This window comes from Sus scrofa, chromosome 14, assembly GCF_000003025.6.
Source record: "Sus scrofa isolate TJ Tabasco breed Duroc chromosome 14, Sscrofa11.1, whole genome shotgun sequence".
Classification (NCBI taxonomy): domain Eukaryota; kingdom Metazoa; phylum Chordata; class Mammalia; order Artiodactyla; family Suidae; genus Sus; species Sus scrofa.
Genome location: NC_010456.5, coordinates 67,040,602 through 67,053,872, shown reverse-complemented (window position 1 = coordinate 67,053,872; position 13,271 = coordinate 67,040,602). Strand labels below are relative to the sequence as shown.

General features: G+C 37.9%; 1 protein-coding gene across 1 annotated transcript in view; it reads right to left on the bottom strand.

Moving 5' to 3' along the window:
- The window catches only part of REEP3 (receptor accessory protein 3), a 105,133-nt gene that overhangs the window by 17,328 nt on the left and 74,534 nt on the right, over positions 1-13,271 (bottom strand). The window contains exons 3-5 of the mRNA XM_001925659.6: positions 10,891-10,967; positions 8,092-8,212; positions 7,802-7,915 (exon numbers count right to left, since the gene is read on the bottom strand). Coding sequence (XP_001925694.2) covers positions 7,802-7,915; positions 8,092-8,212; positions 10,891-10,967 — 312 coding nt within the window. The remainder of the gene's footprint in view (positions 1-7,801; positions 7,916-8,091; positions 8,213-10,890; positions 10,968-13,271) is intronic.

The window sequence follows — 13,271 nt, the reverse complement described above, 5'->3', positions numbered from 1 at the left end:
TATGCTGAAGAAAAAGGTTTTGATTCCTTTTTTTTTTTTTTTTTTTGTTCTTTTTGCCTTTTTTAGGGCCACTTCCCGCAGCATATGGAGGTTCCCAGGCTAGGGGTCTATTCAGAGGTGTAGCCACCGGCCTACGCCAGAGCCACAGCAACAAGGGATCCAAGCTGTGTCTGCGACCTACCCCACAGCTCACGGCAACACTGGATCCTTAACCCACTGAGCAAGGCAGGGATCGAACCCACAACCTCATGGTTCCTAGTCGGATTCGTTAACCACTGCACCACGATGGGAACTCCTGATTCCTTGGTCTTAATTTAGGTCCTCTCAGTTAGTGATATTCTATTATGTTAAACCCAAACATCATTTTCATATCCCACTTAAGCTTTGTAATTTCTACCATATTTTTTGAATTATGAAAAAGAATTATTAAATTAAACGGTCTATATTCTCAGTAAGAATAACTGGATTCCACAGTTCTTTAAAGAGTCTTGGCATGCTTTAATTCATTATACTCTCTTTTTATCAGATATTATTTACTTATTAAACAGAGGCTGACAGAGGACTTCAGAGACACTCTAAGAGGAAGTGAGCAGATGCCTGAAACAGATGCCTTGTTTTCTCTGAACTGTCACTTTCTCTATTCCTACCTTTGTATTTCTGTGCCCTCTCTCAGCAATTCTTAACTTTTTGCCTATTGCTACAGATGATAATATACGCCCGTGATACCCTATATTGTAACTCCCAAACCCTCTCACTAAAGAAAGTACATCTCAGCGTGCAAATGAGTCCAAGTGCCATTGAACCAGTCTAGATTTATATCATCCTCAAATCTTTAGTGAGTATAATCAACAAATTACTTAGGGCATATTTCAATGACACATTATGGGTAGTTCTATTTCTGTGCTATATATATATATATTGCCTCTAGAACAAGATCTTAAGAAACTGGAGGGAAAAAAAAATTCCCTAGTGGCTCAGCGGATTAAGGTTCTAGCATTGTCACGCCTGTGGCTCTGGTCACTGCCATGGCATGGGTTTGATCCCTGACCCAGGAACTTTTGTATGCCATGGGTGCAACCAAAAAAAAAAAAAAAAAAAAAAAAAGGAAACTAGGAAACTAAAAGAGAAGGTACATCTTAGACTTTTCTGTTCTCCTCAGGCACCTAGTATGGGACTAATAGTGAGTATGTATTAAGTAAATTACTCTTTTTATCCCTCTTCTTTTTCATTGCTCTTGACTACTAGAGAGTTCTCTAGAGATAGTAGCATGTTTTAATATAAACACTGGAGTTTTGTGGGGTTTTTTAGATTTTTATTTTTTATATTATATTTGATTTACAATGTTCTGTCAATTTCTGCTGTACATCAAAGTGACCCTGTCAAATGTATATATTGTTCTTTTTCTCACAACACTGGAGTTAATATACAGAGGTTCAGCACCAATCTACAGGCATGGTCATGAGTATGTACATGGGTAGATTACACTATCCACCAGGAGTTTGCTTTAGGTTTAGATTAAAGATGGGCACAGACCAACCCTGAGGTATCTGGGTGATCTAGTTATAGTCTGGATTTTAGTGTAGCTTTTCAGAAACTAGCCCAATAGATCCAAATATTATCAATCCCCAAGAAAGACAAGGTACTGTAAAGGAAAGCAAAAATGGGGTTGTGTACCCTTCCTTGAGGACTCACAGAATTTCAACAGCCATTATCACTTTGAAAAATTGGTTTTTTTTCCACTGTATATTTTCTGATAGCCCCAGAATAGAAATAATATGGGGAAAGAATTATTGAAGTATTGTGAACTTCAGAAACACTGTAAATTATAAGTATCCAATGTGACCACTTTAAAGGAGAAGTGTAATTATAAAATAATCACATCTAAAGGGAGACTTATCCCCTTCAATTTTTACATATTCAGCACAAAAAGTCCATTAATAAGGGAATTATGTTTATAATGAAATGTCAAGTGGAAATATCTCCCCTCTACCTCATAATTCTAAATTATATGCAGAACACAGATGCGTGTATGCAGTATAATTATAATTAGGGAAAATTTTCAAATGAAAACAGTGCAGTGTTTAGGCAGATCAGTATTTTTTTTCCAGAAACTTATTTAGTATTGCAGAATTATAGATGGTATAGTGAAGTTTTAAGTGTAACATGGTACACAATAAGAATTTCTTATCCATTTTTTAAATTATTTTTCCAGTATCTAAGTCCCCTACTCCCATCATTAAAAGAAAAATTGTTTCTGCATTTTGAGGGCACAAACAGGGCATTATAGTCATTGTCAATAACGAAGCTAAAAGGTACTGAGATTTCCTTGAAATTAATAGTTCTTTATTTATTTACTTCTATTTGGCTTATACAATATTAAGCCAAAAGTATTTTTAAAATGAAGAAAGAGGAAAAAATATGGAGAAACAGTAGTCTTAATAAGTTGGAAGGGAGTTACCATCCACCAGGTAATTCTATATCCCAGCATTTTAAAACCTATACTCTACAGAATTGTATGTACACTGTGTATGCTAAAATTGTTCCTAAAAAATCAAAGAGAAAATAACAGAAAAATTATGATGAGAAAACAAAAGTCAAATTAAAAAAGTATTCTGCAGAATATTTTACATCATTAGTGGAAGTGTTCCCACCTTCAGGTAGCTCAGAGTTCTCAAGGTTTGAATTTGAATGAGCACAGAATATCTTTTTAATAAACTGAGAACACTATAGGCATTGACTGGGTGGGAGGGCTGGGCCCAAATCTAACACCCTCAAGCTCTGGAAAGGATTCTCAGCTGAGAAGCAGCTTCCCAAGCGGACCCCGCACGGAGCTCATTTACAGCCAAGGGCACTAGGACATCTGAATGTCTACCCAAGTGTCCAAGCCCATGATTGGCATCTGTAAAGTGGGACCTTGCATGTATGACTAATTCTAACTTCTTTATACCCAAATAATTCTGCCTTTGTTTAAATACCTCATTTCTTGGTTAAATATTATGTTACTATATTTTTGTGTTAAATATTTACTTGACTATTTACTCCCCTTATCAGCTTCTTTGTATAAAACCTTCAACCTATCTTCCCCCTTTTTAATTAAGAATTCAAAAACATAATCAGCAATGCTTTATAATTTTACAAGCATACAAACAATCTTTTGCAGAATAATTTTTATAATACTGTTCAGTAATGAATAGCCACTAAGTTCCATTTCTTGTTGATTTTTTTTTTTTTTTTTTTTTTTTTGTCTTTTTGCTATTTCTTTGGGCCGCTCCCATCGCATATGGAGGTTCCCAGGCTAGGGGTTGAATCGGAGCTGTAGCCACCGGCCTACGCCAGAGCCACAGCAACGCGGGATCCGAGCCGCGTCTGCAGCCTACACCACAGCTCACGGCAACGCTGGATCATTAACCCACTGAGCAAGGGCAGGGACCGAACCCGCAACCTCATGGTTCCTAGTCGGATTCGTTAACCACTGCGCCACGACGGGAACCCCTCTTGTTGATTTTTGACATACTACACCATAATTGCAGAATAAGGTTAGTCCCCAGTTTTTAGGGAAATGTCTTTTTTCCTGTGGACATTCAACAATTAATCTGATCAAGCCTAGAATGAAAGTGACTGTATTTGCATTAAGTGATGCAAACTACTAATGTATTTTGTAGTTTGAAGAATAAAGAAAAATGTATTTATCAAAGAATGATTGTAACAGAGAAAAAAGAAAGATGATTTGTAACTTACCACCCAAACTACCTATACCTATTTATTTATCCTTTTAGCCTTTTCTGACTCATCGTATTTTTAGACCAGGGTAACACTAATGCTATTTTGGGCTGGATAATTTCTGTGTGTGGGGTGGTGGGGGAAGCCATCCTGTGCACTATAGGATATTAAGCAGCATCCTTGTCCTCTACCCCTGAGATGCCAGTAGCAGCACCCCTTTCTCAGTTGTGACAATTCAGAATATCTCCAGGCATTGCCAAATGTTTCCAGGAGGCCAAAATTGCCCTCAGTTGAGAACTATTGTTTTAGAATATAAGGGGTTTTAGAAGTCAGTTTTTCACCTCTTCATTTTTTAAAACATTTTTTAATTTTAATTTTAATTTTCTCTTTTTACAGCTGCACCTGCGGCATATGGATGCCCCAGGGTCAAATTGGAGCTGCAGCCCCAGGCTTTTGCCACAGCCACAGCAGTGCTGGATCTGAGCTGCATCTGTGACCTACATTGAAGCTGCGGCAACGCTGGATCCTTAACCCATTGAGCGAAGCCAAGGATTGAACCTGCATCCCCACAAAGACTATTTCAGGTTCTTAACCCACTGAGCCACAATAGGAAATCCCTATCCCTTCATTTTAGCGGTAAGAAGATGGATACTTAGATCAGTGCAATTGATGGCCCCACATCTCCTGGCTAATTAGTGGCAGAATCAGGGCTAAAACATGCTGATAACTGGACTGCTATAGAATTCAACTTTCATTATAACATTGTGCTTCCCTAGGCTGCAGGGAAAATATCATGATCTTTCATTTCTATTGTTGGAACAAGTGCTCTCTTTTAAAACGGATGATGCGGCAGTCCGACTAGGAACTATGAGGTTTCAGGTTCCATCCCTGGCCTCGCTCAGTGGGTTAAAGATCCGGTGTTGCCATGAGTTGTGGTGTAGGCCACAGATATGGCTCTGATCTGGCGTTGCTATGGCTGTGGTGTAGGCCAGCAGCTACAGCTCCGATTGGACCCCTAGCCTGGGAGCCTCCACATGCCGCAGGTGCAGCCCTAAAAAGACAAAAGATAAATAAATAAATAAATAATAAAAAATGAAATGGATGATGCGAATCAGTTGAATCTCCTCAAATCCTCTCACAAACAGAAAGCCATTAAAGCAGACTGCAAGATGTTAGGATTTCTGACCTAATTAATCACCATCACTTAATGGCAATTATATTTCATAAATTTTAACTGTAAGGCTCTAGTTTCTGTGATAATTGATTTTTAAATAATATCTGCTAAAGAATTCACCAAGAAAAGGCTGCCAGAGAAAATCCTAAGAGATGGTTAAGTCGACTGACAGGACTTTTCTTTCTTTGTCCTCCATCCGGCATTAGTCTTGTTCATCTGTTCAAAAGCCACCTGCATTTCTCATCTGAAAGCTACGGAATGTTGAACATCCTCAGCAAAATCCTTGAAGCTCCTTCATATGTTTTGCTTTGATCAGCCAAAATAAACTTGTACACTGACCTTGTGAACAGATGCCTGGTAATGAGGTCATAGAACTGAGCAACATTTTCAGAAAATTGCTTTACGGTGTAATAAATGTTCTGATTAGATTCCTATTTTCATCTTTAACATGCTCAGGCGGTTCAACCTGAGAAACCTTGCCAGGGATATTGCTGATCTTTAAAGGTCACATCGAGAGCCCAATGTTTTTAGCCTGAAAGATATTTTTTTTAACAAACTATATATTGTAAAAATGTTTAATAACTCAAGTCTTACTGTTAGCTTTCTTGCAGTTTCTCCTTAAACCTGACCTATTTCCTATTTAAGTTTCAATTTACTCTTCTGTAGGAAGTGTCTGGTTCAGTGATTCTTCCGTCACAGTGACTTTCTTTGACATCTCCAGAGATTAAACCAATTTCTTCTACTTCAAAATAGGCACAGTAAAACTTGAGGCAAATAGTGTTAACATTAAACTGTGTTCAGCATTTAACAATTATTCCTAATGAATTAAATCCAGGATAGTTGATGCCAACATTTCTGTGCCCATGAGGAGAATGGTGAGGGCTACCTCACACACAGTGAACTTGTAACAAAAGGATCACGAGATCACAAACAAAAAAGAGAGCATTCCAAAGGGAATTCAAATTACAGGATGTGTGTGTGTGTTTGTTTTGCAGTGGTAACTTAGATGATTTTTATGCTCTCTGTTTCCTGCCTTTGAACTGGGAGGTGGTTTTCAGCTGTTAATTATATAAGCAGAAGCCAACAGTGAATTCCAAAGAAGTCAGAGGAATGTAGGTATAGCATTGCTTTCATAGTTTTTCTAAAGAAAAGTGTTCTGTGAGATGAGTTTTTTTTTTTTTTAGTTAATGATTTTTATTTGTTTCCATTATAGCTGGATTACAGTGTTCTGTCAATTTTCTACTGTACAGAAAGGTGTACAGTACACATATACATATATATTCTTTTTTCTCACATTATCATACTCCATCATAAGTGACCAGATATAGTTCCCAGTACTATAGAGCAGGATGATGCTTATTTTAATAGTGGAGGGGAGAGAGTGTGCTCTAAGCAACCAAACATGAGGTAAGATTTTCAGTTAGTGAATACAGACATTTAGCTGGACAGTAGTAGCCTGTGAGGGTAGGGAGACAGTAATTTGTTCATTGCTGCATTCCAAGCACTTACCGTTTAGTAGGCATTAAATACATACATAGATGTTAAATACATTAACTACATATATGTTGAATAAATGTATAGGATGTTACATACTCGTGGTAGCAAAGTATGCATAAAATAAAAATAAATGAGGAGGGAATGAGGATAAGATAATCTAGTGGGGATTTCTGATTCCTCACATTATAGAGTGTGCATAGTTATAAGTCAAAATGAAATATCCCCCAAAATAGTCACAATATGTAGCAGGGTGTCTCATGGAGTAGCAAGGTTATAAACTATATCTAAGTTTTAAAGTGGAGAGGGGAAGTGGAATTTTTATGCTTCTATGTTCCCTAACACAGTGTTCTAAAATGTCTATATTTTCTAAATGATTTTTGATGCTGAAATTTAATTTTTAGCTTTTCATCATAGAGTCATGTTGAATGTTGCTTTTTAGTATGGAAAATTCATAAAGCATCTCCTTTGAGGCGTAAATAAATACAAGTACTTCATTTATAAAGTTAAATAACATTAAATTTTGTCACAAAAGAAAGCAAGAAGTCCTTGTCCTCTTCTCTCCATCTCCCCTGCAGGAAACCACTTTAAACCCTCTATGTTCATATACCGAAGGACGACGAGGACTTTAGTTCTTCCCACCTTGTTTTTTTCTTCCCGCCGTCCTCCCAGTGGAGACGTTAAGTAAATTGCCACTGGTTACTTAGAAAGTCACACTCAGCACTTTCTAGAAATCTGAAGCCTCTTTCCTTTCCATGTATTACACACTAAAACCAATTATGCCATGGTATTTAAAATAAACCGCACTAACTACTACATGCAAAGAAATCCAAAAGCCATAATGCGAATTTTCACAGAAGGCATTCCTTTGATAATTTGGCTTGCAAAACACAACACATGACATTAGTAATTGGCTAAATAAAATCTTAAATTTTAAGAACAAATTTTTCATGCCTTATTTTGAATAATCAGTTACCTCAAATTGGTTGAAGTATGGGTGCAGAAGTAAGCCAGAAATCCTACCAAGATATTGCCATGGAGGGAGAGAAAAAAAAAAAAAAAAACACCAAGACAGAGAAAGAAAGAACGGTCATCTTTACTAAAGGTGATTTATTTAAAACTATCTTAAGGCTACAAAGTAGGAAAATTATGACAAAATGACATTTTCCTGTATGTTTTATTTATTAACTAGCACTCATTTTGTCATCACTTAGGAGTTTCAAAATATTGAACAGTTATAGAAAACATGTTAAAATGTCTTTAAAATAATCTACTTGTTCTTTATAGTATTACAAAAATAAATAGAAGGTTAAAATTTTGTGAAAATTTTATAATGATCTGAAATAAAAACCTACCCTACTTTATCCATTGAGTTAATGTGACATTGGATAAAAAAAATGTAAATAAAATTACCTTCACTGCTGCAGTGACAGCAGCAGTAGCTGCTAAATTTAAACCTTGTCGCCCAAAGTTTACCATAGTCTCATAGCCTCGTTCCTTTGCTTGTACAATATAATCATCAATCTCCTGGAAAAAAAAAACCAAGCCCATAGATATTAATTTTATTTAAGAAGAGTGTCAAGCTGAAAATAGGACTTCTCCCCGCCTCATATAATAGTTTCACTCATTTTACAGCATACAGCATGTGATGATGTACATTTCTAACAAATGATTTGTGGAAATAATTTATATATCTTACTTACCCTTTCTTTTGCAGAAAGTAGTGGGTGAAGGAATTTTCTATATATTAAACTTGCTCCTTTGGTATAGGGAGAGAGCAGCCATATGACAAAAGCAATCTTAAGCTCATAGTACAGGGGGAACCTAAAAAGAAAAAATTTGAAGAAAAAAAAAAAAAGCCAGTGAAAATAAACTATGAACAATGAAGAAAACACACACATTGAAAAAAAAAAAAAACCTTTAAAAAGTTCCATCACTGTGTTAAGTATGTAAATAGTTTTGATCAGAGAACCAACTATGTTTGAATTGACAGATTAATCTCATTAACTATATGTTCAGAACAACCTGACCCCTGCAGAGATTCACACCTTCTAGTACAAGATTGCTCCATTTACACAAGCACAGGCAAGCTGCCAAGCTGACTGAAGCAGTTCAGAAAGGCAATTAATAGTATTTAATCAGGACAGCAAGGTACACTCACTGTCTGTAGAGCCCAGCTGCCATGGCATTACCTGGACACACCTCCAAGCATCGAGTCAGCTTCACAAGCTCCAAGTGTACCATGTTACCCCATATACATAACTCCTCTTAGAACTCCCAGAAAACTTCCCTTCCAATTTCATTTGGCCAGAATTGCAGCACTGGCAAGGAGAAATTGAATTACCATGTGTAGCCTTAGAATCAGGGTTATACACCCAGGCCCCTTCCCACATGATTTTTCAGTGCTTTCGTGGTAGGTTGAGTACAATTCCTCAAGCAATTACTGTGGGTTTAGCCATATGACCTGCTTTGAGCAACAGAATGTGAGCATGATACATGTCACATGCAAGGAGAAGCTTTACATGCTCTCTCACTCCCTCACCTGAACACCCCAACCACTTGCTTTCAACTGTTCTTTCTGCCACAAGAACAGTTGCTTCTTCAGCCTTGGTCCTTGAACAAGAAAACACTTGAAACTGAGCTGAGCCCAGCGAAGCTGCAGCCGACCGTTTGTTCTCATGCAGCTTGAGCAAGAAATGAATGTTTGTTTTTATAACCTATGGTGCTTTTAGGGTTGTTTGTTGCCACAGCAAAAGTTAAGTAATAAATCATGAAGGGACCAGAATCTTGTGGTCTGATAACAGAAAATCTGGGCTCTTGATGTGGCAGATGGGCAGGGGGCCAGTAAGGAATGACTACTGTGTAGTTGACAAAGGGTCTCTGCATAGTGCAATTAGTTTCTGGACTTTCATTGCTCGTGGTAAGCTTTTTCTACGTTACTTACTTTTTTTTTTTTTTTTTTTAGCCACCCCACGGCTTATGGAGCTCCTGGGCCAGGGATCAGATCCCAGCCACAGCTGTGAACTAAGCTTCAGCTGCTGCAAGGACAGATCTCTAACCCACTGTCAGGCTGGCGATCGAACTAGAGTCCCAGAGCTCCCAAGATGCTGCTGATCCCATTGTACCACAGTGGGATCGCCAACCTTGCTTACTTTTTAATAGGGTAGATAAGTTACATTTGCAATCAGAAAAATAAAAGAGAACTCATTAAAGAGAGAACAATGAAACTTAAGAGACCTAGCATAGTTTGGAATCTGTGTTCTGCCCCTAAAAACAAACAGAAAACCCTCCCAACCCTCACACCAAAACATAAGGGGTAATTGGATGAGCTGTGGGACAGAGGGAGGAAGAGAAAGATGGATTCGGATACAGAGACACTGATAAATAAGAGCAGGTTGCTAACATTTAAGTCTTCTATTTTACCCAGCATTCCAATGTGACCTAATGTGCTATGAGAATATGATGAGAATAGCAAAGTCAGAAAGACACCTTAAGCAGAGAACAGTAAATGTTTGAAACAAATCCAGGAAGGAATGGAAGTAGCCACTGACCAAAATCAAGTACAAGAAATGGTGACTTTCAAACTGATGCCTATATGAGCAGCTGACTGATTTTTTTTTTTTTTTCAGCTCAATAGGTAGCCTGGGTAAAGAAGCAAATTGTAGGGCTTATTTAGGTTGATGATTTGTGCAGCAAAGGCAGCTGAAGATAGTGGCAAGGGGGTTAAAGTTTAAAGAGTTTGAAAGGAGGACTTCTCCAAGTGACGGCAAGGTTTAGATGGAAATGCACTACTGGTATACAGCACAGGGAGATACAAGTTGTACCATTAAGAGTTGTTCCTTAGTAAAGATATTAAATATTAGAGGATATAAACATGCTTTAATTTTGCCTCATTCTGTTTGGAATAGAGTAATCAAGGAGCTGGTGTTGTGGGGTGGGGGTGTCTGTAGATGTTGATGTCATCCAGTTTGAATGTTTGTAGATGAGGCTTCTTTTTTTGGTCACACTCGCAGCATGTGCAGGTTCCTGGGCATGTGGAAGTTCCTGGGCCAGGGATCGAACTCATGCTATAGCAGTAACAATGCAAGATCCTTAATCTGCTGAGCCACCAGGGAAGTCCTGTAGATGAGACTTTTAAGAAAAGGGAGGGAGTGCTAAAACCAGACGCTGTGGGCTTCAAAAGAGGAGTCGTTTAGGAAGTAGTGAAGAAAAAAAAGGTCTGAAATTATGTGTGGAAAAAAAGATAATCACAACCAAGTTTTCTCTATTGCAAGATACTGGGAGGTGTGTGGGAGATAAGCAGGGAGATGAGAACAGTGAGCTGCCTCAACTCGAAGATTCTATAAAGAAAGTAATGTTCTTGTGAGGAAACAATAAAGAACATGATACAATGGATAATTAGGTAGACTGATTGAATTCCCTTTTTAATAGCAAGAGCGGATAAGAACTCAGACAATCCATAAGAGCTTACAGTCTGGTCATTTCTCAACGCGAGAACTTACCAGGCAACTGTTTGATCTGCTACTGTTTCAATCACAGTATAGAGAGCAAAAACAATCCAGTACATCATCCACCGAACCTAGAAATAATAAAAATACTCATGAAATAATAGACCACAATTATTTGCAACTTTGAATAGTTATGTATATCATATATGGTATGTTGGATTAAATGCAACCTGTTGACTAATTACAACAGGTTTTGTGCCTGAGTTCTTCACATCACTGTATCAGTAGTCCTAGGATACAAGAATCAAAGAATAACAAATCTCTGGGCTTGATACAATATAATGTAGGAACTTAAATGAAAGAGTTGAAGAAATAGGACGTATTTTTCTTAACTGGAGGAAAATTCTTTAAAAGGTCTTATCTACATGTTTCCTTGTGAAGACTATTAGCTATTTAATTATTATATAAATCATACAGTAGGAGTTCCCACTGTGGTGCAGTAAGATCAGTGGTGTCTTGGGAACACTGCTCACAAGTTTGATCCGGGCCTGGCACAATGGGTTAAGGATCCAGCGTTGCAGCTGTGGCTTAGATTGCAGCTAAGGTTCAGATCTGATCCCTGGCCTGGGAATTCCATATGCCTGTGACCAAAAATGAAAAAAAAAAAATCATACAGTAAAATACATGACAGCATTTCATCTCTATTAATCTTTTACATTTTTTATTCCTTATTTCTTAATATATAGAACCTGTCCTGAAACCAAAGAACAATCCTGGGTTTGTTACAACCATATGCTAGTATGCTAGTATGTTACATCCATAATGCTAGTACACCCAGTTTGAAAGTCTAAGATGAGTGTCTGATTCCTTTTCCTGTAAATATAAGCCTGTAATCTTTCACGTATCTTTTTCCTTCTTCTACTCCAATACCACAAGAGTAGTTGCAGTAGATCCAATGTTTGTGTTCTCCCCAAATTCACATGTTGAAATCCCATCCCCAAATGGATAGTAGGAGGGGATGTCTTTGGGAAGTTATTATTAGGTCACAAAGGCAGAGTCCTCATGAATGTTACTAGTGTGCTTACAAAAGAGTCTCCAGAGCGCTCTCTCTGCCCCTCCACTGCGTGAGGGGACAGTGAGAGGACAGCCATCTCTAAACTGGGACATGGGCCCTTGCCAGACACAGGATCTGCTGGCACATTGATCTTGAACATCTCAGCCTTGTGAACTGTGAGAATAATTTTATGTTGTTTATAAACACTCAGTCTACGGTATTTCTGTTATAGCAGCCTGGATGGACTAAGACAGCAGTTCATGACATTTTTACCCCTTGCTTGGAATATAGCATCCTCAAAGGTCCCCAAGACTTTGGTGTCTCTGTACCAATCCTTTTAAGGGGATGCCGCCATATTAATTTTTCTTGAGCTCATTCTCACAAATTTACACCTTTCCACCTACCTAAGTACAAAGATTCTCTATCTCTCAAGTAGGTTGGATCTTTCAGTAAAGGTTAAAATCTCTGCTTTTCTCAATATTATAATAATAGCTAATACTCAAAACCATTCCAACTATAGGCTAGGGACTGTACCAAGTGCATCAGATGTATTAATTCACTTATTCCCCAAAATGACATTATGAAATAGAAAACAATTATATAATTCCAAGGAAACAGTGGTACAAAGAAGTAGAATGACTTATGCAAGCACATTTAGCCAGAATTCGAATCCAGGCTGCCAGACACCGGAACTGGTGCTATTAACCTTTTTTACCATGTAGAAAAAAAAAATGTGAGGAATTAGTGAACATGAGGTCTAAGAATAATTACTACTTCCCTTATTCTCACCCTAATAAGATGACAAAAAAAAAAAATTAGGTATCTATAATTAGCCAGAAAATTGACCTATTTAGGTTTGTTTTTTTTTTTTTTTTTGCCCACAGCATGAAGAAGTTCCTGGGTCAGAGATCAAACCATAGTGATCTGAGACACAGCAGTGACAAAGTTGGATCCTTAACTGCTAGCTACCAGAGAATTCCTGGCTCATTTTTTGTTTGTTTATTTTTTAAATGGCCACACCCATGGCATATGGAAGTTTCTGAACCAGGGATTGATTGTGGCATAAGTCACAGCCTTTGGCAACACCAGATCCTTTAAACCACTGCGCCAGGCCGGGGATCAAAACCTATGCCTCTGCAGTGACCTGAGCTGCTTCAATCGAATTCTTAACCCACTGTGCCACAGTGGGAAATCCATGACCTATTTAGATTTAATACAGATGGTTGTTTGGGTATTCCATAAACAATATGAAACTATAACTTAGGAGGAGTTCCTATTGCAGCTCAGTGGTAACGAATCCAACTAGTATCCATGAGAGTGCATGTCTGATCCCTGGCCTTGCTCAGTGGGATAAGGATCCGGCATTGCTAAGATCTGTGGT